The following is a 26,349-nucleotide window of genomic DNA, read 5'->3' on the forward strand; positions in this document are numbered from 1 at the left end:
ATGTCTGTGTGTGACCCTGTGGAGGCCTGACTGCCCCCCCCCCCAGCGCTGCTCGTTAATCACCGGGTGCCGAGATGATCATTTCTTAGAAAAACAGAGGCGCCGGGAGCAAAAACAAAACGGTGAGAATGTAAAAGGAAAGCCGGAGCGGCGGGGAATTCATGAGGGAGAATGTTATCACTGCGACTAAAGGTCATATTGTTCACTTCTTCCTGACAGGCAAAGAGAGAGAAGGGAGTGTAAGGCAATTTGGAAAGTGGCAGAGGGGAGAGGGAGGGAGAGAGAGAGGCCAAGTGAGGGAGGGTGAGACTGCAAAAAGGGAGAGAGAGACACACACAGACAGAGACACAGAGAGAGAGAGAGAGAGAGAGAGAGAGAGAGAGAGAGAGAGAGGGAGAGGGAGGACAGAGAAAAACTGGCAGGGAGGAAGAGAAAACCACAATGTGGGCCTCAGACTGCACAAGGACACATTCTGTGCGCACACACACACACACATTTACACTACATGGCCAAAAGTATGTGGGCACCCACCAACATGTGTTTGTTGAACATGTCATTACAAAACTGTCAGACGTGCAGCTACAACAACCACCTGGTTTAAAGCCTTCCATCAGATTTTAAAGCCTGGCTGAAGGGATCTGATCACACACTGATGGTGGGTGACAAGGTCTGCCTCACATTTGGTGTTGAATCGGTTTGAGGTTGTGGCTCTGTGGAGAAGATGATGAAAAAGACACTTAGGAAGCACTCCAGAATGCTGAAGGTGGGTTTTATGAACTGGATGACATCTGTAGTACCATCAGAGTTTTAAATCCCGTAAAATACATTAAAGAGATCTCAAAGATAACACAGCATCGTGTTTAACAGCCAAATCCTGGAGTGAATCGACATTTCCCTGTCCAGGATCAGCATAAATCCCTGTCAAATCCAAGTGATCCAGTGCGAGAGACTAATGCTGTTTATAATCCAAACATCTGAAAAAGAAAAGTCCATAAAACTATGTCCTTATTGAACTATTTCATAGATCACAATTTATTTTCAGTGCCAGTGTAGGAAGTACTCCCTTCTCAGTGTATAACGAGTAAAATAAGTTGGGGAGGAGGAGATGGCGAACGTGTAACGTGTCTGACTATCATGTCTGACTATCATGCAGGAGATGCAGGAGTTTGTGTCCTGTCACATGCTGAAACTGTGTAACCGTGACCATGAGCTTTAGCTAACTTTAACCAAGTGTTTTAGTCAACATACCTTAACCATCCCAAACCATATCGTATTAGCCGTGCACAGATACTGAGGAAAATAAGAAGCTGAACTGCTGCAATGGGATGTGACCCGGTGTTTTGCAAAATAGTTCAATATCGATGTTCTTGCACTGTGACACTAAACAGACGCAGATCGAAAGCAGCCTATTCCAAAGCATGTGGACAGCAGCGTTCATATACACACACACAAGCACACACTTAGCTCTTGACAGACATCTACATGCATAACACTTTGACACATGCACAGGCACGTAAACGGCTTGAACATGAAAACAGACACACACACACACACACATACATAGTTGTGTTTTCATCATTTCAAAAAGCCACTGCATGGACTCACGTTCACTTTCTGATGACTTACACTAACCTAAACCACTACTTACCTAACCATAAACTAACCCTCATCATAAACCATGTCTTTACCCCGAAAATGAATGATTTATGGTATGGGGACTTGCATTTTGTCCCCAGAAGGAAAGAGTCCCCGCAAAATGACTGTGTCAACAGATTTATGTCCCCACAAGATGAGTAATACACATTTTAATAACGGCATCTGGTGTCTCTCTCAATCAGGAGTGACGACCTCGGTGGTCATTCGCTTACTTCTGAACTCTTGATTCCTGAAATGAAATGAAGCAGTGAGTGAGCTGCCCACTCAACCATCAACACACACAAACACACATACACACACTCATGTTTCCATCACTTTTGAAGACATCACATAGCCATTTATCTCCAGGAGGCTGAACCACCACCTCACCATAACAATAAATAAACATTAATAATAAATAAACGTAAAGTAATAAACATTACTTGCCTAATCCTAACCTTACCTTACTCAGGCTAACATTAAAGCAAGTCTTCACCCTGATTTTTAATGATTTACGTTGTGAGGACTTGTATTTTGTCCCCATAGGTAAGACAGGTCCACACAATGTGTGAGTATGTGAGTAAACTGATTTTTGTCCCCACAACTACAGGAATACGTGTGCACACACACACAGGCATGCACAGAGAACATATCCTACGCAAAACAAACACACACACACACACACACACACACACGTCAACATAAAAAATACAAATCTGACAAAAGCAAATGGAACCTAAAAAAGTTTGGAAAGTCCCCAAAGGTTTCCTGTTTGCTCATTGGTCAGCTCTCAGACATGCCTATTGGCCGTGTCAGTTGTCCCACCTCTCTCTTCCTGAGGTGTGTGTGTGTGTGTGTGTATGGGTGGGTGGGTGCGTGTATTTGTGCCAGAAATCAGTGATATTGTTCAGCTCTGGGTTCTGGGTTCTTTCTAATGGGAGGACCAAAATTAATTCGCTCTGTGCGTGTGTGTGCGTGTATGTGTGTTTATCAGCAGGGAGTTCACTTTGGCAAACTCTCAGAAAGAGACTTAGATGCAGAAAATCAGAAATTATTAGTTTTCACAGTTTAGCAGCTCACCTTTCATAGACCTACCTTAACTTAAACTAACCAAATCAAAATCCAAGCCTTTAACCAAACATTTAGTGACTTAACTTGTGAGGACCTTCCATTAGTCTCGAAATCACACATCCCCATAATGTGCCTGCCAACATGATTTATACACAGCTTAATACACACTTTTATCAGCCTTAACCATGACAAGGTTATTTACCCATAATTTGAATTTATTGCTTCGTTAGTTTCATTGCTTTGGCAATGTTGATGTAAGTATTTAAGAGAGTAAAACTGATGTAAACTGAGTCAGAGGGAGACATTTATTCTAAAAAAAATCTCCTTGATTGCCAGTATTCAACTGCCATTAAACAAGGAAATAAACTCAGCAAAAGATAAAACAATAAAATAAAGTTATAAAACAAAATGAAGCACTATCATACAGCTGAATGCATTAGTCATTCAATGCACCACCTGTCTTTGAATGCATCCATGTGAGTCATTTCATCAGTCCAGTCCACTGATGGAGGCTTCAAAAACTAAATCAACAACTAAGCAAATCCAAACAATGAGATGCTGTTTTCTTTACGCTGTATTGGTTCAAAAATAAACCACTCCAGTGATAAATCTAAGCCTCCACCACAACATCATTCCTCCAAGTACTGATACCACTGAATGATTTCGTTGTATGTATACAAAGGACAGCTGGCACACCTGGGATCCAGGTAGGCCAGAAATCCATTTGTTGCTCAAGCTACATAACAAAGCCAGGTTTCTATCCAAGCGTAGTGAACATTTTAACCCGAGCTTCAGAAAATTGGCAGAAGTAAATGCTGTATTTGGAGCATTTCCATCCACTGCTGTTATGTAAATATTAGGAGCTCTTTCATCGAGATAAGCAGTTGGTGGTGTTAATACTCCACTCCAGGTGCCATTATTGCAGAAGAAGAGGGTGTGGTCAGGTGAAGTCAGGAAAAGAGCTCAAGTCAAACTTTGTAAGGTAAAGGTAAAAAAAATATTCAAAAAAGAAATTTTGTCTGTTTCTTGTATTACTGTGAGGAGTATTAGAGTCCTCCTCATCGCTCCACACTGATCCAAAGCTCATGTTTCATCTTTAAAGATTAATTCATGTGCTTTATGTATGTCATGATTCAATCGAAACTTTTACAATATTTAATCTACTCAGACACTTTTATGTACAGACTCAGAATGCACTTAAAAACAGGTGAGAGGAAGCTCAGCTATTGTCCACAGCTATTGCTGTGGTAAGACCGTACCTATTTCATCAGGAAATCAGACTGAGTCCAACAGTTGGCGGGAAAAGGCCAAGGAGACAGAGCAGACAAAGGAGAAACAAAGAAGAACGAGCAGAGCAGAGGGGAGTGGAAGACAAAGTTTGGAAGGCGACTGAGGAGGGAGGGAGTCGACTCTGTGGGGGAGTCGGTCAGTTCTCCTCTTCCTATCAAAACTTGGCTGCCGTTCAGAAATACACTCACGATTCTGTGTTTGAGCCTGTATTTATCACAGTGTGGGGACTAAAATCTGTTCAGGTTATAGGGACTTAAATGCTATTTCTGGACACAAACCACCCCCTTTTAGAAGGTAAAGATTTCTTTTAGGGTTAAGACTTGTTTTTATGGTTACAGTTAGGGTGATGGTTGGGGTTAGACATGGAGTGGCTTAATGCAAGTCAGTGAAGGTTCCTCATGAGTGACAAAATCAAGTGTGTGTGTGTGAAAGAGAATATTTATATGTCTTTTCAGCTGGTACTTGGGATGCTCTCATGGGCGATCTTGACCCTCACATATTCATTCTCTGTGCCCTTCAAGCACACACACTCTCTCTCTCACACACACACACACACATGCAGAGTTAACAGACTGTGTTACCCCCAGCAGATCCTGCAGGCGTAGCGGTGGAGCACAGTGAAACCTAAGTGGAGAGCGTCTCTCGGGGGACGGTGGGGCGTAGGAGCCAGATTGAGGCCAGATGTTGCAGATGCATGAACGAGCACACAGGACCGGGATCCATTTAGGCTCAGCCCACCTCGCTGCACAGAGACCAAAGCTGTCCACTGACCGCTGTGCTTAACATCAAGGGAAAAAAAAAAGACATTAGACATTGTTCAAACCCTGTAATTTAAGTCTTGTTTGTGTCTGATTGCACCAGCCTTGGACTTGGGAACTATTTTTGGATGTGCTCTAACATGCATGTGTCTTCAGTTTAAAATACTGCTTCTACAGAAATATGCTTGTTAATAAGAACAGGAAAAAGAAGCTTTTGAGATTTTTAAGTCTAAAAAGTCAATATTTTATTGGCATGGATGAGGCTATTTAGACGTTTTCATACATTTATTTTTCTTGACGTTATGGTATTATTATATTATGTTTTACCCATACACAGTACACAAGAGGTTTACAGTAAAAATTCACAGCTTTTGCAAGTTGAAGGGGTCTGAAATGTCCCGCTTTCCATCACTGACTGAAACCACAGAGTGAAATTTACTTTTTAATTGATGTCATTAAGGTCTTTTGAAATGGGAAACACCCTGCTGACTCGATTTCCTCCACTTTTTAAACCTTCAAAATGCATGATGCATTTGTTTTAAAATTATATGACACTAAAGGCCAGAAGAGAACAGTGAAACAGGCTACAGATCAGCAAGTTAACACAACAAAATTTCACATTTTTCAACTTTTTACTCATGGTGGTGTTTTCTTACCAATGACTGACACAAAACTGAAATTTTCCACCTTGTTTTGACAGTTAAAGATCAACAATGTGTGAAAGGGAAATTTAATGACAAATGTTTTGTCTTCCATACTGGCCTCATGCACCTCATTGTCTAATCTCAAAGTTCTGTCCAGCATAGCTTATCCTTCAACGGGGTGGCAACAACGTTGAGTGAAAAAGGACATAATGTTTCTGTTATGTAGCCTGATAAACCCATCAGCTTCCAAGAATCTCCCGTCACCCAGATATCTACCCAAAGAAAGGAAACTGTATTTATTTTCATCACCAGCTAATAAGTCAGAGTCCTCCTCACTAATCACTGACCTCAACACACAGAGGAGTGTATTTTGTGTCCTTAAAAACTTTTTCCTTACATACTTGACACCAGAAAGAAAACTTATGGGTGTGTAGTATGAAATGAGATAAAATATGGTCTGTTCTGGAACCAAATCAGATAAAATGGAGCATAGCAATGCGAAGAACGTCTATTAAACTTTTTTAACCATCCTGACATCTTGGTTACACGTGGTCTGTATCTGCACACAGTGGCATATAAGTATGCCAAGAAAAACTGAATTTATGGTTTTTACCTGAAAAGACCTGTGAATTATATCATCTAAATATGTTTGCGTGAGTGTGTGTGCGCGGATACAAGTGATAACTTAAACGTTAAAAGTCATGTACGTGCCAAATTTCAGCTGCTGTGCCACTCAGCATGTTTTTTCTCTGATCATATTCTGATGTAGAACGTGTTCTCCTCACACTGAAGCTCGGAGCAGAGATCCACGGCACAGATATGGACGCTCACAATAAACTCTAAGGCTATCTGTGTTTTTCCAGCGCACAAATGAAACAATAATCTCTCCAGGAGAAATTCATAGAAGGAAAAAGCTCTTGTTCTCCAGGTCGGCCCCGCCCCCTCCTCCTCCTCCTCCTCCTCTTGCTTGCATGGGACGGGGAGGGTAGAACTTAAGTAGTCAGCTCTCTGCCATTGTTCTCGTTCTGTAAGTCTGGGAACGGGACGGGACGACGCTGGTCGGGTACCGGACGACGGGTCTGTCGTAATGACGGGCTCCGGTCCGAAGCTCGGGGTCCTGCTGCTGTTGGCGGTTCTGCTGCAGACTGTGGTAGTCACCATCACCGTGCTGCACTTCACAACTGCGCTCAATTCGGTAAGGAAGAAGTGGAGGTTCGGACGGACGAACCGCGAAGACGCTTTTACGCGTCGCCGTGCAGTGCGCGCCGCGAGCTGTGCGCCAAGTTGCTCGGCTTTTGAACGCAGCTATTTAAAAAAACAGTCATTCTTGTTGACCTTGAACACTTGACTCTACTTTGTATAGACTTTCATGCGTAGTTTGCTGTTGGCAGATCTGTGAGAAATTCTCTGAACTCCCTTTATGCGCTCTAGAGCACAAATAGTCCGGGATGCGTCTAATCTACCTTTTTTTCTTTTTCTTTCCTTTTTTTTTTTGCAAATTGCAGACCACATAGAGCCCAAGTTAACAAATTCAGTTTTGTACAATGCAGCTTTATGCAATAATAAACAGTTTCATTTTCTGACTTGCAAAGACAAAAAAAGGGACAAGGAAGTAAAAAAGCGCTGGCAGCTGCAGAGGTGGAGGACTGGAGCAATTTCTATGATTAGCTGTGATTATTAGGAACAGTTTTTACAGAGCTGCGTGCGTGCGTGTGTGTGTGTGTGCTGGACTCATTGCTTGGTTTGGTGAAGCCAAAGCCTTTGTTACCTGGATTCAGTCCAGTACAACTCTTCGTATGTGTTTACAGGAGTTAACCATGAACCCAGATGAGGTGTAGCAGCAGTATATGGAGAAATGAAACCTGAAGAGATGAAAAACAAAAAAGCGGGACGCATGCCAAGAAATTATGTTGACTCAGGAGAAATATTATGAGGGCAATAGTGATACAGTAAAAATGGTGGTTTAAGCCTTACTGTCCTCCCAGTAAAACACATCTTTATCTAATGGCACTAAAAAGTTTATATTATCCTGAAAACATGGTACATTTATAGGAAACTGACGTCATAGTTTCAGTTTTTACTGACAAACAAAACCAAAGCAAGGAGGAATCTTCCTCAGGCCTTTCTGACAAGAACTTAAGTTGATGTTAGTCCTAATTGTTCAATTTTCCTTGACATTTTTTACTCTGCGTAGATGACGGAGACGTTTGCCAGGAGCAGTGTTTCCTGCCTGACGGGTGCTGACCTACAGAGCATCACAGCTGTACGTGGTGATCCATGCTGGCAGGTCACTCAGCAGCTTCACCTACTCATTGAGAAGGTACTGCAAAACACAAAAACCTCAAACACCAACCTCCACGCTTCCAGACTCATCAGTAAAACGTCAAAAAAATCTCAGCCGTAGGATGACTTCATTATCCTACAGCGCAAAATGACCGTTACAGATCAGTATTTTGCTGATCAGTATTTATGAGTCAGGGTTTATGACTCAGTTATTGGCCAGCTTTTTTTTGGCTTTCAAAGCTCAGTATTCCTCTGGACTGCTGTGGATCAAAAACTCCCCACCCACTGGAGTTTGGAGACATTAGTAATTCCCCATTCTTCAGCTGTAAAAGCCAACAAAACAAATGAAGCATCATTATTATTATTCCAGCATCTCTTATCATAGCATGTCTTTATCTTTGTGTAACTGGGATGAAACAAAACTAGAACATAAGGCGTATCATTTCATGTATTGCTCAGTTCATGAATTTAATACTTCTGTCCTGCCGCTAAGACACTCATTCAGTCACGAAAGGTTTTAGTCGATTTAGAGCTGAAAGAAGTAGTTGATTTGTTGCTTAGTCGATTGACAGAAAATGAATTGGCAGCTGTTTTGATAATCAATCACTCGTTTCAGTTTTTATCAAACATTCTCTGCTTTCAGCCCTCAAAGTATTTGATGCTTTCGTTGTCTTCTAGTTATGACATGTTACCCTGAGGTCTGGGAAACTGTAATGGTCATTTTCTGCCATTTTACAGACAAAATGAATGATTCATTAATTTATCAGAAAAGTAATAGGCAGATTATGAAAACAATTGTTAGTTGCAGCCCTAAATGCATTTCACTAAAAACAATGTCAGTAAAAATCTTGTCTCATCTTGTCCCAACAAATCAGCAGTTGAATTTATCTGTATTAACAGAGTAATCCACCGATTACTGAGTGCGGTCCTGCAACACTGTTGGACTCGATGCACGGTTTTAAAATAAGAATCAAAAGCAATGCAGCAGAATCGCACTTCGTCCCACTTTATTCTCTGCATTCCTCTTCCTTATCACAACCTGGCACCTATATTACCCACAATGCAACTCAACTACTGACAGTTGGGTCGGACATTCAGGTGTATTACGCAAGTAGCAGCTAATGCAGCCCAGAGCCTGTAGTCTGCAGAGATAAGGAGCAGCTACAGCGGTCTGGTAAGACCATACCTTTGTATCTCCACAACAACAGGTTTGTTTCATTTTCAAACTTGTAGTCTTGAACGGGTGCTGACTCAAGTGACATCACTTGAGGACATTTATCAGATATCACACAGCTGGTCATTTCTTGTTGATGTCATAGAGTTGCCTCACACAAAACTGCTTGGAAATCTATTTTGCTGTTCGATTTTTGCCCTGACAGGAGTGTTTTTTTCACATTTCTGCCTGAAAAAAATGTGGATTTCTGCACGTGCTACTTGGCTTTGGTCTGTTCCTGGGACTTGTTGACAATACGGAGAAAACAGAAAAAAAGCTAGCTTTACTTTTTAAACAAAATCTAAATCTTTCACATTGTGAAAATTCTTTAAACTTAACACTGTGAACTTTTGCACTTTTTCTCTTTATACTTCTTGGCATGCTGGATTTGCTTTTATCTTTATCTATATTTCCTTGCACTACGTTTCTTGTTATACTCCAGAATACAAAAGCAAGTTCCCTGTATGTGAAAACCATCCGAGGATACACTGAATCTGATTCTAAAAGAAGCACGGAGGAACGAAGCGATTCATTATACTGTAGGTACAGTATAGAGGAAATCATAAAGTTATTATTATCATTATCATTATTAGGGACTTCCCATGGTGATCTCAGCTCCAAACATGAGCTGTGGGAGAAAAATGGTGAAATGATCCAAATCACTGTCTGCACACACACAATGAGCTCCTTCATAGCTGGAAATGTGATGTGATCCTGTGTGGTTTAATCAGCACAGGAATGCCTTTACCTGCTCTCTCTCTCTCTCTCTCACATACACACACATACACATTATTATTATTGTTCCTTTACTCTGTCTCCCCTTCTCTTCATTCTCCTCCTCTGACTTTGCTTCTTTCTTAAATAACTCACTCTGGGCATTTTGACTCAGCTACTTGATTAAATTTAGTTGAGAATATAAACATACTGCTGGGACAGTCTGAGCTAGAACGTCAGTTTGTGATTCTAACCAACCCATTTAAGGCTGCAACTGATAACACTGGAGAAACCAGCAAGAGAAGCTAGATTCTGACAGTGTGAGTGGCGGCGAGTTCAACAAAACTCTCTCAGCTTCTTTAATCTAACAGACGCATAAACAACCCTGTTAAATATCACAGAGCTACTCAGCCTGCCGTTCAGGGCTGCGGGGGGTGTGTGCTTTGTGCTAACATCACTTTTATTGTTGAATGAGTTTGTTGCTGAATATTAAGCCAATCAGTGTCTTTAGAACAACACTGAGACTCAAGAGTTACGTACTCAGCTCAGCAGGGCTATGAGCTGAATGCTAACTCAGAATGCTTACAATGCCTACATGCTCACAAGGACGATGCTAACATGTTGAGCAGGTATAATGTTTGGCATACTTACCATCAGTGTTTGCAGGATACTATTTGCTATTTGGTACTAGACAGGAGGTACAGCTGATGCTGATGGGAGTGTCTTTAGTTTTGCACGTATTTGGTCATAAACCATAGTACTGGAATTTGGACAAGAAGATGGCGTAAGTGGAGTTAGTTAAACAGGAGTGAAGTTAAACAGCCAGCAAAGTTCTGGCAAATTATCCCGAGGGGTACACAAGCAGTCAGTTTGAGATACTCATTTAAAACTAGAAATGTCAACCTTGTGGTGGTGCTAGAGGAAGAGTCTGGAGATCACCAAAGTCAGTAGGATTCATCTTCTAGAAACAGTAAAGGTCTGTACAAAATGTTATTGACCGAGCTTTTCAGTCTGGGCCAAACTGCACATAGCCATGGAAAACATGGCTAAAAATATCAAATGATACTCCCTTGTTTTTTAAAGTGTTAGGTGTAAGGTATTATACTACCATGGGCTTAGGGGTTGGGACAAGGCTTGGGTTCTGTATTTTACTTTAGAAACAATGTCAGAACTGCTTGACCAATAGGGCTAAAATTTAGAATGTGTGGAAGAAAAAAATCTATGATTTAAACGTGCTTCTGGGGATTGGCATCTGTTTCAAAAGGCAGAAACATCCAGAACGATTTTGTGTAGTTTTATGTTGGAATAGTGAAGTATTTGTGGTGTTTTGAATTCAACAGTCTTCAACATTAAACTTGTGCAGGTTGAAGCGCCTCCTCCTGTATGTCATGAGGAATAAGGCACCATGTTTGCCACATTTGAATGGTCTTTTTTTTTTTACTTTTTGAGCACAGCAATATAAACAGCACATAGGAATTTCACAGATAATTTTGAGATAATCTGCAGGTCTTTCTTTGAATTTCTCCTCAAAATGAACACCCCATTTATACCTGGTATGTGAGCCATATAACGATAAGATCTTGCCTTTGCAAGAAGAATTATCTGGAAAATGTGTACAGATACAGTTCACATTTTAATACCAGGTGTAAGTGGGATAGAAATCTTGATGCTTGCTTCAGTTCAAAAGAGCAAAAATTACAGTGTGAGAGCTATTACAGGGCTGTTTTACGCATTTATTTTCAGTTATTACTGAAGCTGTAACAATATTTTTAAAGTTTTATTGGTATCATGCAGTACCGCTGGTGAAACTGTCTCCTTTGACACAAGTTATTTATTATGATGAACATACAATATTATGGAAAGCATTCCTTTATACTTCCCTAATACTTTCAGAAGGCCTCCTTTTCACCATATTTTTTCAATTTCTTTTATGCGTCTGGATAAAAACAAAACTGAAATAAACACGTCCAGAGTCCACTACAGCTTAGAAAATGGTTTTCATCAGTTTGGCAGATGTTGCATCTTTTTGAGCCAATCCATTGGATAAGGAACGTAAAACACGAGGAAGGGGGAGAGGGGTAGATTACCAGAGAAGGATCTTTTACCAACCTGAACATGAAGGCTCCCATTTATTCAGGCTAGAAAACTTTGTGATCCTCATGTCAGCACAATTTCAGGGTGAAAGTCATACAAAAGGCCACTGGGTTGAGCTGATGGCTGTTCTTGGCAAATACAGTCTTGTATGTGTGCGCATCTATAATTGATGGGGGCTGAGTTGTCTTGAATCTTTTGTTTATCTTATTGTTTGAGGACATAAGGTTGGTGTCATTGGTTATACACTAAAAATACGTTCATGCATTCTTTAATAAATGCTTTCCACTGTTTACCTTGCAGTCTCTCTCTCAGCTTTACCAGAAGCAGATTTCATCAGCAGTCAGAGGTGAGAAAACTAAACCACAGAACACTGAAGGTTTACTATACAGCCTGGTACTCTTCAGGAGTATCTTGTAATTAAAAAATTCAAAAAACTGTAAAACTTGACTGTAATTTTCCCGCAGTGGTTTGTTAACATATTTCTCTGTGCGGACACATCTTGATGTTATTTCAACCCTTTTTTCTGTGTTAGATGAAGTATCTCGAGTGCTGCCCTCACTTGTGATGGCAGACAGGGCTTCGCCTCGCCCTAAAGTTGCAGCCCATGTCACTGGCAGCTTTGTGCCCAAACTGGAGCGAGAGGGAGGAGGTGAGTCCTGCAGAAATTAACTGCACACAGTGGTGCATGAATTAACAGGCCAATCAGCCTGTGCCAGACTACATTTTCAAAAAATAAAATTTACTTCTTACTATGACATAAATATAGTAATTTAGAAAGGTGAAATTTTGACTTAGAATCTCATAGTTTTGGCTTACAAGGAATATTTTTGTTATTTCATCAACCTATTCTTCCTGTTGATAAATTTTCATTCACTATCTCATAATCTTGATCTACAAAGACATTAATCTGATTTACCATTAATATTCCCATTTTTGTGTTTCCCAACATTCATCTGTTTTTGTCTTTTCTTGGCAGAATTAGGTTGTTAGTAGGTTGTGATTTTACCGTGAACGTGTTTGTCTTCCACAGCTCCAGTCTCTGCTGGGCGCCGCGTTCAGGGGCAGAAGATTTCTTCGTGGGAGGGGCAGAAGGGGCTGGCCTTCCTGCAGGACGTCCAGCTGGTGGACGGAGAGCTGGTGGTGCCGCAGCCCGGCCTCTACTACGTGTACGCCCAGACCTACTTCAGGCACACCCACTCCCTGGGGAAGGAGGGTGAGGAGAGCGAGGAGCCAGAGGACAGAGGGAGACCGCTGCTGCAGTACGTCTATAAAAAGGTGAAGGTCGTCATCATATTTTATGCTTCGTCCTCGATTTCGAATGTATCTCTTCTGGCGTTATGTGGTTTGCTTCTTTGGCCTGTTCCGTTGCTATTTTTTCAGTTTCTTTATTTAATTATTTATATATGATATGATTATATTTATATAAGAAAGTATTAAGGTCTTTTAGTTAAATCTGCAGTGCGAAGTTAGACCTCCGCAACCAACCAACTGTCTGAACCTCAAATTCTAAAATTGTAATTATATAAAAAAAATCATTGTTAAATAATTAAAAAGCAAATCCACATAATTTGAGAAGCTGGAAACATGAAATGTTGGCACTTAACAGTAGAAATACAGAAATAGAGAGGGGAACAACTGCACGCAGCAAAGGTCTCCAGCCACAGCTGAATCAGTCACAGGACACAAGTTCTTTTAATTTTAATCTTTGAGTTTTTGTTGCACTGAACAGTCACAGACTGATGATTCATAGCAGAAGACAAGCTGAGAAAGGTGGTCTCCTATGAGTCTGATTAGTCAAACCTAATGACTAATGTATATCCAGACATTGAGTGTGTGTTGCGTTACAACATGATAAACACACAGTAACAACTGCTTTCTGCTGTGTCAAAAAAAAAAACTACATCTATTTAAAATTCAACTATTTTGGAGGCAGGTGACCCTCAATAAAACCTGCTTCAACTGTAAACTGAGTACTTTATAATTAGCATGAAAAACAGTTGGTGCAAAATTTCCTAATAATGTGATGAACTTCTTTTCCTAATTATTTTAAATGTTAATTCAGTATGTTTTTAATTCATAAAATGTTCCAGAGCCTGTTCTTTGAATAATCCTTACATTTGGATCACAGATGTGTCCCTTCAAGGATTTTACTGTAGTCTCAACAAAGACCAAATGTGAGGTTTTTATAAAGCAAACACGAAGAATTGTCCAAACAGCTCTATTTTCCTCAACTGAGTAGGCCTGAAACTAATGATTATTTTCATTAACAATAAATTAGCTGATTACTGAAGAGTGACATCTTCAGATTTCTTCCTTTGTCCAAGCAACAGTCCAAATTCAAATTCAAAGTCCAATTGGTTATTAAAGTAGTTGGAAGCTAATTTTCTATTGATCGACTAACTGATTAATCAACTAATCATTGCAGCTCTAGAACTGAGAGGGTATTTGTATTGTGCTACAATGGGTGAATTCTTAGACGACGAAAAAAATATTTGAAAAACAAACAAAATTCTTTGAAGATGATATCATCATAGTTTTGACCATTAATGATGCCTAATAACCCAGCAGAATTACTAATCAATCAGCCAATCATTGTCTAGTTGGCTATTAGTTGGTAACATTATGACATAATACACTATGTAGACAAAAGTGTCCAGACATCCTCTTTATGAGGCTGTTTTTCAGGGCTTGGCCCCTTACTAACAGTGAAGGGAAATCTTAATGCTTCAGCATACCAAGACACTTTGGTCAATGCTATGCTTCCAACTTTGTGGCAACAGTTTGGTGGAGGTCCTTTTCTATTCCAGTATGACTGTGCCTCAGTGCACAAAGCAAAGTCCATAAAGACATGAATGGTTTAGTGTGGAAGAACTTGACTGGCCCACACAGAGCCCTGACCTCAACCCCATCCAACACCTTTGGGATGAACTGAAACAGAGATTGTGAGCCAGGCCTTTTGGTCCAATATTGGTGTCTGACCTCACAAATGCTACACTGCATGTGGATGGACAAATGGACAAACGATCCCACAGAAACACTCCAACATCTTCAAGAGTGGAAGCTGTTATAGCTCCAAAACTGTCAAAGCTATGTATTTATAAGGCAATGTCATTAAAGTCCCTGTTGGTGCAATGGTCAGTTGGCCCAGTACTTTTGTCTCTAAAGTGTAGTTTCCAATTCCGACCTACATCCAACCGTCCAACAGAACCTTAACGCCTCACTCTATTCAACATACATCACACCTCTGCGTCCCCTCATTCACCTCTCCTTCCCCCACCAGGTGAGCTCCTACCCTGTTCCGATCCTGCTGATGAAGACAAGCCGGACGTCCTGCTGGTCTAGGGGATCCCAGTTTTCTCTGCACTCTGCCCACCAGGGGGGGCTGTTCCCACTCAGCAGCGGCGACCGCCTGTTTGTCACTGTGACTAACGCCTCTGCTGTGGACATGGACGAGAAAAGCAGCTTCTTTGGTGCGTTTCTCATCAGCTAGACAAGCAGATGCAGGACTTCGGATCCCAAAAAAGAAGCTAAGAAGACAAAATAGACCAAGAAAACATAGACCCCAACTGTTCATGACCTTACAAAAAAAAAAAAAAAATCCTGTAAGTCATTCTAATGAGATCCTTTGTCAAAATAGTGAGCTGGTATCTTAAAAATTTTGATATATGTGGTACCTCAAAATAAAATAATTCTAAATATAAGTCACTATTTTGAGAAGGTTCCTTTCTTGTTCTTATGAGTTACAGGATTTTATTGAATCACGTTGGAGGGTTTTTAAAAAATTACATTTTTGTGATTGTCTGCTTTAACTCAGAGACTAAAAAACTGCTAGCTCTGTGATAATCTAGTGATTATCTACTGTACTTTATTTCAAAATTGTAACTCAACTCACAAAATGACCTTGAAACAGCCCACAGATCTCCACAAAGGGGGGTTGTGTGGACATCATAAGCTCAGAGCTGAGCTGTGCCACCTAGGAAAGTAAAGTTGTAGCAGTTTAGACCTTTGCAGACTTTACACCTCCATCTTATTAATATTATAGCAAATGTGGGTGACTCATTCCTCACTGAAAAATTGGAGGCTGCCTCTAAGAATTTTTTGTATAAAACTCTGATCAGGCTGAACATTAGTACCGTAATAATCTGATTGCGCCTCCGTAAATGTTAGGCGAGTCTCTGGATGAGTTTTGTGTAAAGATGTAAATATTGCGCTATATTGTGTGTTTTTATATTTCTCTAGAACTCTCTGTGAAGTCTCCTCTCTTCATTTTTACTTAGTGACGTCCAACATAAGAACTTTTGTTACCATTACAGACCCTTTCTTCTTACTCAAGGTGTAATTTTGTCACTTTTTCCTCAATGACTTTTACAGTCAATTTTAAAAACACCTTTTCTTACTAATAGGACTCTGCACTGTGCTTGTGTTGGCTGCAGGACCACAGTCTCTCTTTTTACTGTCAGTCTTTCAGCATGTTGGCTCATCCATCATAACGATTCTCCAAATGGCGCATTAAATGCTCCCTAACGGTTGGTATTCTTGGGCATTCATGTCATGTTGGATTAACTGCAGATGTGACATGACTTTGGAAAGCAATCACTCATCAGCATCCAAACAGCAGAAATGTGGGATTGTTTCTCTGGAGCTCATCTGTCTTCCATGTGACTGTTGCAAACAGTGCAGCAAATCCACTGATACTCAAGAATACATAAACCAGAATGATCAGTTATATTAGACTGAAGGAAAGCCAGATGAATATAACAGACATGGTCTACTTACTACATTTCTCACGGAACTCAGAACTACATCATGTGGTCTTCATCAGCTGATGAAGATAATATCCATTATACAGCTGCCTGTAATTAGTGACCATACTTATGTCAAATGATGACAAATGAATGGCTGCTGAAGGCCATAAGATGTGGAAATAGCAGCTTGACTGAGATCTCTACTGTAGCTGTTAGTCAAACTTCAAGTGCAGTTAAATTGACTGATTTTTCAAGTTTTAACAATCAAACATTTTTTTTCTCATTTGACATGAATGCAGCTTTCACTTTAGCACTTTTCCTTTTTCTCCGCCTTAATTTCTTGTTTTTCCCCAAATGTATAGACTTTCTTTAAAAAGATTTAGTGTTGGTGTCCACAAAGATCACTGAGGGAAACGTGTACTCCAGGAACAAACATGATGTAAAATCAATAGTGGTGGCGTAAAGGCCTTAGTTGTGTCCCTTACTATGGATGAGATGACACTGATGTAAATGCAGCCAGTACCTTATGATCTTCATACGGATATAACTGGAAACATCCACCTGCAGTCAGTCTTCTCTGTCACCTGGAAAAAGTGCACACCTGTACACAAATCAGGTTGTTGACATTTAAACACAATTTGAATTGTTTGCCAGATTGACCAAAACTAAATGTGAATGTAAATAGTGAGAGATTTTGTCTGTAAATATGTGAAATAAAGACAGTGTACATGAAACATCACTGGTAGTGTTATTCAGCAAACATCTTGCATTCATCAGGGTAACGGAGGGTTCTAGTTGTCTCAGTTGTCTCTGAGTTCACTGATCACTTGCCAGAGATGGAAGTACACAGATTGTTTACTGAAGTAAATCTAGTAATACCCACTGTGAAAATACTCCACTATAATTAAGTCTTGGGTTTAAACCCTCACTTTAGCAGAAGCATGTAAGCATCATCAGCAAAATGTGAAAAAGTAAAAGTACTCACCATACATTGTAATATTCCCTTTCAGTATTTTACTGTCATATCTGATTAATATTACTGCTGAAGTAATGTGCATGTTGCATTTTACTGCTGGAAATGCTTAAGGAGGAGCTCATTTTAGCTACTTTACATGCTGTTGGCTGGTTTAATCTATAGCAGTTCATCATATTCTGTCAGATTATCTTATGTTTGTAGTGTGACTGTAATGTGTGAGAAACAATTATCTCTAAAAAGTTTTATGAGCTCACAAAAACAGTTTTCAGATTTGTGACGATGCATTTCACAGCTCATTCAAGAGGAAGGCTTTAAAAACTGTAATCTAAACAGCTTTATATACCACAAAATTCTTCAAGTAAACAGGAGGATTTTTTTCCATTTACTGTATAATCGTTAAGATTTCTGTTTCACATTTCTGTACTCACTAGGCGTAATCTTTTAAATGATGATCACATTTTATAAATTTGGTATCAATGGTCATCCGAAATCCTTGACTGCCATATTGAGTGTATAAAAGGAAACAGAGACAAACCTGAACAACATAACTGAAACATTTGATGGTGCGCTGTGGCTTGTTCTTAAGCCTGAGAGCATTGCAGTTTGATAAAGTGTTATTAAAGTAGCAGGAGTCCTGTCAGCAACAGCTTGGCTTATTCAAAATTAAACTGTCTATCGCTCATCTGATCTAAATCATTTCATTATGGTTTGGCAAAGCTTTGACTTGAAATTAAATCACTGTTCTAGTTTGTGCAAGTAATTGTGGATGCACTGGTGATTGCTTTTGCCAGAGTTGAGTCATTTAATTTAATCAAGTCTCTGAAAATAAAAAAGTGCAGTTGCAAACAGCTGCTGGAAAGATAAAGAGGTGGACAGAACAGAAGAAACCAGAAGAGCCAGAGAGGACTTCTGTTTGCTCCTCATCATTGGGGATGTTGGAGACTATTACTGGAAATCTACAGTCCGGTTGGTGCTTACCACAAAGTGAAGCTCCTTACTGCCCTCTAGTGTCCACCTTGAGGCTGAAAGATGAGGCTTCAGGCTACAGGAAGAGAAGCACAACAATCACAATAATCACACAACACTTTTGAAGTTTTTTGATTTTCTTTCTTTTTTGTGGAAATATGTTACAGTTATATTACAGGTATTTAAATGCCCAGAGGGAGAACACAAAACATTTGGAGACACCAAAAACTAACACTAGGAAGGAGACAGCAACGTAAGTGAGACAGGAAAAAGTCCAAACTGGGTCGGTAGACTTCACAGGCAGAGTGGGCAGAACTTATGCCCAACACATAACCTATGTTAAGAGACGTCCAATAAATACTGGAAATGTTGTTAACACAACTTATTAAAAAATGAACAAAAAAAGACAAAGGAAACGGGTGTGCTCTCCTTCTTGAGTCCTGTGTGGTTATTTAGCAGCATGTGTGTAGCTTCCAGAAACCAAAACTTGTGAAAAACAATGTGCGGGGCCGGCAATCAACCAGAGTTTTTCAACACAAGTAAGAACAGTATGAAAACGTGGGAAAAGTGCATAAGATAAGGACACACAAACAATTAAACAGGTTAACTTGCATCCTCACCATATCAAACAGTAAACCTGGGATGGAAGTTCTGTTTTCCCACCAGCACAAAATAGTTGGTTGACTTCAAACTTTCACCAGTTTAAAGTTTTTTAGGATACACCATAGTATACATTTTAGTAAACATCTTATGTTTGGTTATTTGACAGTGGATGAACACACAAAACTGATACGTATATTTGGCTGGTGGTGGTAAAAATCACATCCTAGTTCTTGCAGTGAAAGATATCAAAAATGGCATTATTGTAAATGTTTTTAATTTACAGCAGTTATGGTCAGGTTGGGTTTTCTTAATTCCATGTTTTATTTCTAGTGGTCTAGCAGAGCTTGCAAAATACAATCTACCTTTCACCTGTGTGAAAATATTCTGGTTGAATGCAGGTCTCCTCCTGCACTGGCTTCCATTGGTTTTTTTTTTTAATGTAACTTATAAAATATACCATAAAATGTCTTCTCGAATGGAAACTGATAAGTCCATGTACAAAAAGTTTTTTCTTTAATATAAATTACACCAGTCTCTGATGACGATGATGATGCCTCCATTCCTGCTAATAAGGTTCATCTCCAAATCAATCCATTCCCCTCATACATACACACTCACATGCTTGCTTGCTTGCATGTGCGCACTCACACACACACACACACACACACATCCACACACACGTGACCGCAGTCAACACTCCAAACTTAGCTACACAACATACTCTACACATTACTCATAGTAGAGAAGAAAACAAAACAAAAAAGAAACTCCATCCCTACAGAAATGAAATCTCTGCACATACAGTAACGCTACATCTCCACTTTTTCCTTTCTTTTTCTCTCCCACACTGCATCTGTATGCAAGACCACAAGCACGGTGCAGTTTCGGGCGACGGACGGAGGGCTACTCCACAGCTTCAGCCGGTTACCCTCACTATCGCCTGTCACTGTAGCTGCCTTGTTCTGGCTCCGCCTCCGCAGGTCCCTGGCACGTCCAGCTGGATAACGCCCAGCTGGCAGGGTGGGGAATGTGCGTAACGACTGGCCGGAAGGGGGGTGGGACCTCAGCAGTCAAACCGCATCTCCAGTGAATCGTCAAAGCCCCTGTTTTCATGTCCTGCCCCCGACAAGAAGGTGGCTGTGACGGGGGCCCCTGTTGCCGTGGTGACGTTCAGAAGGGTGTTGCCGGGAGAACTGGTGGCCGGGCTACGGAGGGCCGCTGCGGTGATACTGGTGAGGTTGATGCCCAGCGTGAGACGAGTCTGTTCCAGAGCTTTCTCTGGCACAGCAAAGGCCTCCAGCTTCTTCTCTCCATTGGCCATGTAGGAGTTCTGGCAGCCGCGGCAGATGCAGTCCAGACACGCCTAAGAAATAATATCATAATGTTAATTATTATAATTATCATAATTATTGACACGAACCAGTAAATAATGACAACATAGCAGTTCACCCATATACTCTCCCACAGCAGGAAAGTTACATTAAACTGCTATTTCCAAGATCAAGATTGGACTGTCAATCTCCTTTAAGCCAAAATGGAACAGAAGTCATGTGGTCAGAATAATGTGAAGTCCGTACATGCACAGTCCCACTGTAAATAAGCAAACGGCATCTGCTGATGAGGACTGCGTCATACATTCTCAAAACTCAAGGTCTAATTGAAGACTGAAACTCCACAGTGTGTTTTACCAAGACACAAACTTTACCTCACTGTTCACTGTGACTATAGATATCAAAATACTGATACCACCGCTGCTACAAATAACAAGAGGGCATAAATCCATACAATTCTGCATCAACTGATGTAAAGCAGGAAAGAGAAATTTCATCAGATGTTTATTAACAGATGCTGGCATTCAACCACAGTCAGCACAACTAAAAAAGTTTCATTTGGCATACCAAATAAAAAAAGAAAAACGAGATTCTTTCATTAAGGCTTTAGCAGCATCGTTTACCTTGAGTATTTCACACTTTACCATAAGGCTCCCTTTAGGCTGATATAAATGTTAGAAAACCATTAGAAAAATTAATTAGTAACTGGATCTTGTCAAACAGTAAAATTGAATCAATGTATGGAAATTGTGTTTTAACTTGTTCACAGCATCATTGTTGTTCTCACCTTGCGGTTGGAGTAGCAAGGGCAGCGCTGCCCCCTACAGGTCAACACCGAGGGGTTCTGCGTGGCTCTGCCACACTTGCAACCCTTTTTCTCTACAGGCTTCTTATACATTGGCTTGGAGGGGCTAGGTGGGTGTGTGAGGGGGTGTGCGTGGGGATGGGGGGGTACTCTGTCACGGGGTTGAGCACGGGGCTTGGGGGCTCCTTGTCTGGCCTTTGTATAAGCTTTCTTGGGGGCCCCGTGGTGCTCCACAGTCTTTTTCAGCGCCTTACTGGAGACAAGCACAGTCTTGCCAACCTTGGGGGGACCACCATTAGGTACAGGGGCCAGGTGAGGGTGGGGTATGGCTGCAGGAAACTTCGGCTCCTGCTTGGTGGTGGCACCAGGGTTAGGGTGATGCGGAGAGCTATTGATACCCAGTGGAAGCCCTCGTAAGAGGCTGGAGATGGGGAGGGGCTGCACCTTCTCACTGTCGCTTTCTGAACGGGAGCGCTTGCGATGGTACCGAGGGGGAACATGGGGGATAACAGTGGAGGGCTGAGTGTGAGGCTGCAGTGAGGGCTGCGGGTGAGTATGGGGTGGGCGGGGACTGTTCTCTGGGGGGAGGGAGGGGATGAGGCGGGAAGAGTCTGGGCCAGATGGGCAGTGAGGTCCATTGAGACTGGACTGATGTACAGAGGATGGGCAGTCCGGCTGGGGGTTCGGCTCCGTGGTGGGGTCAGGGTCAGTGTCAGTCTCAAGAGTCCTGAGCACCTCCTCAACACTCAACAACAATGACCCCCCTCCATGTTTCAGGTCATCCCCAAAACTACTGATGTCGCAAAGACCTGCCTCCCCAGTCCCTGCAACACTAACACAGACTGGGATCTCCTCTGAAAAGCTCTCATGCTTTGCAACACCTCCACCTGTTTCTATGGTGATGGGTTGCAGAGTGTCTGAACTAACCAAGCCATTACAATCATGGAGTCCATTTACACTGATGGGGCTTGGCTCCTCTGCCTTGAGCTCCCTCGTAAGAGGCGCTTCATCAGGCTGGACCAACTCGGAGGTGGAGGCGGTCTGCGCCAGGCCAACAGAATCTGAAATGTCCTCAGCCTCTGGCTCATTCTCAGACAATGTGAGGCCCTCATTGAGGATGGCCTGGAGGTCCGGCGAATCGCTGGCTGCACTGGCTATGTGCGCGGCAAGCGGAGACTGTGTGATGTAGAGACAGAGTTTCCTGTAACAATGGACCAGCAAGGAGAGCTGCCTGTTTTCTTCAAAGCGGGAATAGTCCTTACACCAACTACAGGACGGCTTCAGCTGCATCCTCTGACCTTTACAGCCTCGACAGACATAATGCTGACATGATGAGTCGGTGGGAGCAATAGGGTCCTGCAGCAAGTTACCTGAAGATAAGGGGAGACGGAGCAAATATAAATAACAAATATACCACTTAAGAATCCAAGCATACCCGTGATCTAATAAATTGTGATTCCAGCTTTAAACACTGTCAATATGTGTGTTGAGAAGATTAAAGATTTACAAATGACTGCCTCCTCATATGTCGTATTGCAATAGCTATGTCAACTGATATGTATTTGTAAACTTGAGTAGTGCCTGGCAACTCGCCAGGATGGATGACAACCGCTCTTTGAGATGAGCTTCCTTAGCAACGCTGGTTGCTAGGGAGTGCAGCTGCAGATAGGGGGGAAAGGGATGAAGGTGCATTCATGAGAAACAAACAGTGTTACACATTCTGGACTGCATGTCTGATAAATCTCACATAGCTGCAGAGGAACTATATTTAAAGTGATGTATGGTCTGCTTTCATATTGATCAATTATTTATACAGTGGATTTGAAGAAGCAATCAATATATGAGTGTAATGAAGCTGTTCTTCTTTTCAGTACTCTTGCAATCACAGCAACATAAATATCTCCTTTACCTCAGGAGGTATTCCCTGCACACAGAATCATACATCCACTCACTATGGCTCACTGAGAGTTAATGCATTATGTATGAGCAGTGAAAACCTTGCATCTTCGCCTCCACAGCACCAAAATAAATTAAAGATGAGGTTTATTTACAACCTACCACTAGCAGACTAACCACAGAAACGCTCCCTTTGTTGAATCACAGTCTATTTTATCTTGAGCATTTACAGCTATGACAAAGTTGTGCATAAATACAAACGTACTCCTTCTTTTCCCACTTCCTTTATTTTTGTCAGTATATTTTCCTGTTTAATGAGGAAGGTGAGAAAGCGATTAGGTGCATAATACCCGGTATGCGGAAGGCATGTTATTCAACACGAGAAACGCCCCGATGCTGCTGAACAGCACACAGAGGGGGGTGTGTCACGATGGGTGTAGCTGTTAACAATGAGGCATTCACTGCACTTCGGAAATGGCGTTTGACATTTCATAAACTCGACTTTAGTCCAAACAACAGTTAAGCAAATCGGTAGTGTTCAACAACCCATCAACCCTCCTGTAGTTTTTACGACAAAACATTGGTAATAAACGGTGGTGGAAGAGGTATTCAGCTCTTTTATGTCTATAAACATGGATAACGATTTGCCCAAGTATTTTTTTTACCTTTATTATAAGTAATGTACAGCATATGAGTAAATATAAGAATAATTATTAAGGTACAAGAGGTTTCACATGGTTACATTACAAATTACCTCGTGACTATGACTACAGTGGAGTTGAAGGTACAAAATGTCTTTCCCTATGGAAAATTACAGACTTGGGAGTACAAAATTGTGCGTGCAGTAAAAGTACCACAAAACTGCTCTTCAGAAAACGTACTCGTTTACTTTCCACCACTGCTCATAACTCGGCCAAGCGATCGCTTTTAGTAGTAATTCAGATAAATCCGACTGTCCTTGAAAGCATCGCTTTTTAAAGGTTCTTTCGCACCGCCAGCACAGCTGACAACAACGCACGTTATCGAAAACGTCACCCAATATACGGCTTTACACAAAGTATATTATCACATTAAAATAAAATAAAAATCCACACACACGCACTTACCGCAGACCAAGCAGGACAGGGACTGGCGAAAAAACGGCAGCAGCTTGCAGAGCTCCGCGAGGGCCCTGGGGTCTCTGGGGTCGCACTGCAGCACCGAACGGCTTGCGGAGACGTAGAGAGAGGTCGCATTCACCGGGTTCATCTCAGCTGCCTGTCCCGTAGCTCCGGTCCGGTTCGTTAAGATGTATTAATACGTTAAAACACCAAAGTCACACAATAACACAAACCAGTCGATCGAGGCAGCAGTAAACCACCAACTCCCGTGTTCGGTGAGGTATTTTTTTTGTCAAAGGAGTCTGGTGGCTTTGAAGAGGGCATAGATGGATATAAAAGGCTTCAGTTCCCCGTCGGTAAATCCCACATATATAGCAGTCTGCACAGAGAGCAAACGAGGTTACTCATCCCAAGTCACATCCAATCCATCCTCAAAATTGAGTCCCAGCTCTAAAAGTGTAGCTACTTTTGATCTGGAAGATTATAAGTGCATTCACAAGAAGGCCGAGCATGCATATAAATGTTGGTTCATCCAAGTCGGTTCGGTTTGTTTCCATACAATCCGTGAGTTAAGATTAGACAAAGCATCGTGTGGCGCTCTTTCTTCCGTCCGTGGCCTTTTAACGTTACTTAAAGCTGGTTAGCTAGAAGCAGCAGCTCCGAAATTCAAACAGGGGCTTTCGTGCCAGAGTGCTCCGTTTTGTGAAGGTTTCCCCAGATAAATCCATAGTCCACATACATGCTCGTCCCGGGTTTTCAAGGCCATACCAGAGCTGATATAACACAATGCATTTATTATCTCAATGAGAGGCTTCCGTGGCTCCAATCTCACTATGTAGTGCAGCCCTCGCAGGCTCGTTATGGTTGTTATTGTTCGCGGAGATTGCAGGCGGCTCGAAAACAAAACAGGCCGCTCTGGCTTGAAAGGGTCCTCTGTACAGAAAAACGCCGACAGCTACACGTCGATGAGAAGGGAAATGGATAATAGAGATGCTGTCTTTATTAAAATAAAAGATTCGAGTTTGAAGCTCCGACGCCTCTGTTGGTGTAGCGAAAAATGAAACAGCGGAAGCACCGGGCTCCGTTGACAGTGCTAGCCGCCTGAGCTGCACCGGGAAACCGGCTACAAAAGCAGGCCGCTTCCCTACTCTCGGGATTAGCGGGACTCTCTAGTTCTCGCTTCGGTACCAATGCAGCCTTAAAACCGACGGTTAAGGTGAAATTATGTCCCCCTGCAGCGTTTGGTAGAACTCGAGAGTGTCAGTCAAGATGAAAAGTGAATTAAATTCCTATTTGTGTATCTTGCTATCGTTAGCCGCAGAGAATTCCTCATACCTCCCGTTGTTTTTCCACACATGATCAAGGGGGCGCTGTTGTTCAGATCTCGCGAGAACACACGTAACGCGGTTAATTTAAAAACTATGGAAATTACATCCATGAGGGAATCACACTGGATTCAAGTTTCACACGAGCATTTTCACACAAAGTCTGAAAAAAAACCAACAACCAACAACTCTAGTTTCAAATAACTATTACAAATAAGTCTAAACCCTACATTTTGTGAATAGAGCTGAGAGAATTAGCAAATCATCTCATTTTGCTTACTGCCAATAAGATTTTCACACACAAGGCATTGTCGTGGCATTCTGCATAACAACAAACATAATAAGAGAAAAGAAAAAGAAAAGCAAGTACTTCAGAAATAAATAATCACACAGATAAAATATGTGTTTCAAACTGAAACAAGCTGAGTTGTGTTTTTAACAAAGGAGGATGGTATGCAAAATATTGACTACAAATGTTACATTAATATGACAAGCAATCTCTATGATTAATTTTGATTAAGTGTGTAAATAACTGCAGCTCCTCAACTGTGAGGACTCAGTGCTTGTTGTCTAATGTGACAGTTAACTAAATATTTCTGGGATTTGTGGTTTTGGCCAGACAAAACCAATTATTTCATGACACCACTTTGGGCTTGTAGAAATTATGATTTTCACTATTTTCTGATATTCTATAGACCAAATGATTCACTGACTAATCATCAATAAATAAACAAATAAATGAAATAAAATAAACAGTAGACCATTTGATAATGAAAGCATTATTTGCAACTCTATTTGTAGTATCATCACATAAATAACACATTTTAACAAATATATATACACATGTGTGTGTGTGAAACGTTTCTGAATCAATGTTGAATGATTTTATCAATTCAGAGA

General features: G+C 41.3%; 2 protein-coding genes and 1 long non-coding RNA gene across 4 annotated transcripts; 1 reads left to right on the forward strand and 2 right to left on the reverse strand.

The window, feature by feature from the left end:
• Nucleotides 1-589: 589 nt before the first annotated feature.
• Nucleotides 590-12,841, reverse strand: LOC124049237. 2 transcript variants are annotated; one of them, XR_006841378.1, is made up of 3 exons: nt 12,709-12,841; nt 4,578-4,769; nt 590-710 (listed from the first exon to the last, which is right to left on the reverse strand). It is a non-coding gene; the product is annotated as an uncharacterized LOC124049237 (long non-coding RNA). The 2 variants fall into 2 exon arrangements; XR_006841379.1 differs by having other exon boundaries at nt 4,578-4,774; nt 12,709-12,834.
• Nucleotides 6,353-17,181, forward strand: tnfsf10 (TNF superfamily member 10). Its single transcript, XM_046370591.1, has 6 exons — nt 6,353-6,593; nt 7,593-7,718; nt 12,003-12,048; nt 12,235-12,351; nt 12,733-12,977; nt 14,983-17,181. Exons 1-6 carry the CDS (start codon nt 6,486-6,488, stop codon nt 15,190-15,192), a joined length of 852 nt encoding a protein of 283 aa, XP_046226547.1. The 5' UTR covers nt 6,353-6,485; the 3' UTR covers nt 15,193-17,181.
• Nucleotides 17,182-18,508: 1,327 nt separating this feature from the next.
• On the reverse strand, nt 18,509-25,511 carry msl2b (MSL complex subunit 2b). Its single transcript, XM_046370588.1, has 3 exons — nt 24,131-25,511; nt 21,111-22,498; nt 18,509-20,355 (listed from the first exon to the last, which is right to left on the reverse strand). Exons 1-3 carry the CDS (start codon nt 24,270-24,272, stop codon nt 20,056-20,058), a joined length of 1,830 nt encoding a protein of 609 aa, XP_046226544.1. The 5' UTR covers nt 24,273-25,511; the 3' UTR covers nt 18,509-20,055.
• Nucleotides 25,512-26,349: the final 838 nt, after the last annotated feature.

Source organism: Scatophagus argus, chromosome 18, assembly GCF_020382885.2.
Source record: "Scatophagus argus isolate fScaArg1 chromosome 18, fScaArg1.pri, whole genome shotgun sequence".
In the NCBI taxonomy this organism is placed as follows: domain Eukaryota; kingdom Metazoa; phylum Chordata; class Actinopteri; family Scatophagidae; genus Scatophagus; species Scatophagus argus.

What these genes read in the sequence shown, in the direction of transcription:
- tnfsf10 (XM_046370591.1), top strand. Translation starts at nt 6,486, where the DNA reads ATGACGGGCTCCGGTCCGAAGCTCGGGGTCCTGCTGCTGTTGGCGGTT. An exon ending in GATTTCATCAGCAGTCAGAG is followed by an intron (nt 12,049 to 12,234) that starts GTGAGAAAACTA and finishes TTTCTGTGTTAG; the next exon opens with ATGAAGTATCTCGAGTGCTG. An exon ending in ACTGGAGCGAGAGGGAGGAG is followed by an intron (nt 12,352 to 12,732) that starts GTGAGTCCTGCA and finishes TGTCTTCCACAG; the next exon opens with CTCCAGTCTCTGCTGGGCGC.
- msl2b (XM_046370588.1), bottom strand. Translation starts at nt 24,272, where the DNA reads ATGAACCCGGTGAATGCGACCTCTCTCTACGTCTCCGCAAGCCGTTCG. An exon ending in CCTGTCCTGCTTGGTCTGCG is followed by an intron (nt 22,499 to 24,130) that starts GTAAGTGCGTGT and finishes CCTTATCTTCAG; the next exon opens with GTAACTTGCTGCAGGACCCT. An exon ending in CTTGCTACTCCAACCGCAAG is followed by an intron (nt 20,356 to 21,110) that starts GTGAGAACAACA and finishes ATTATTTCTTAG; the next exon opens with GCGTGTCTGGACTGCATCTG.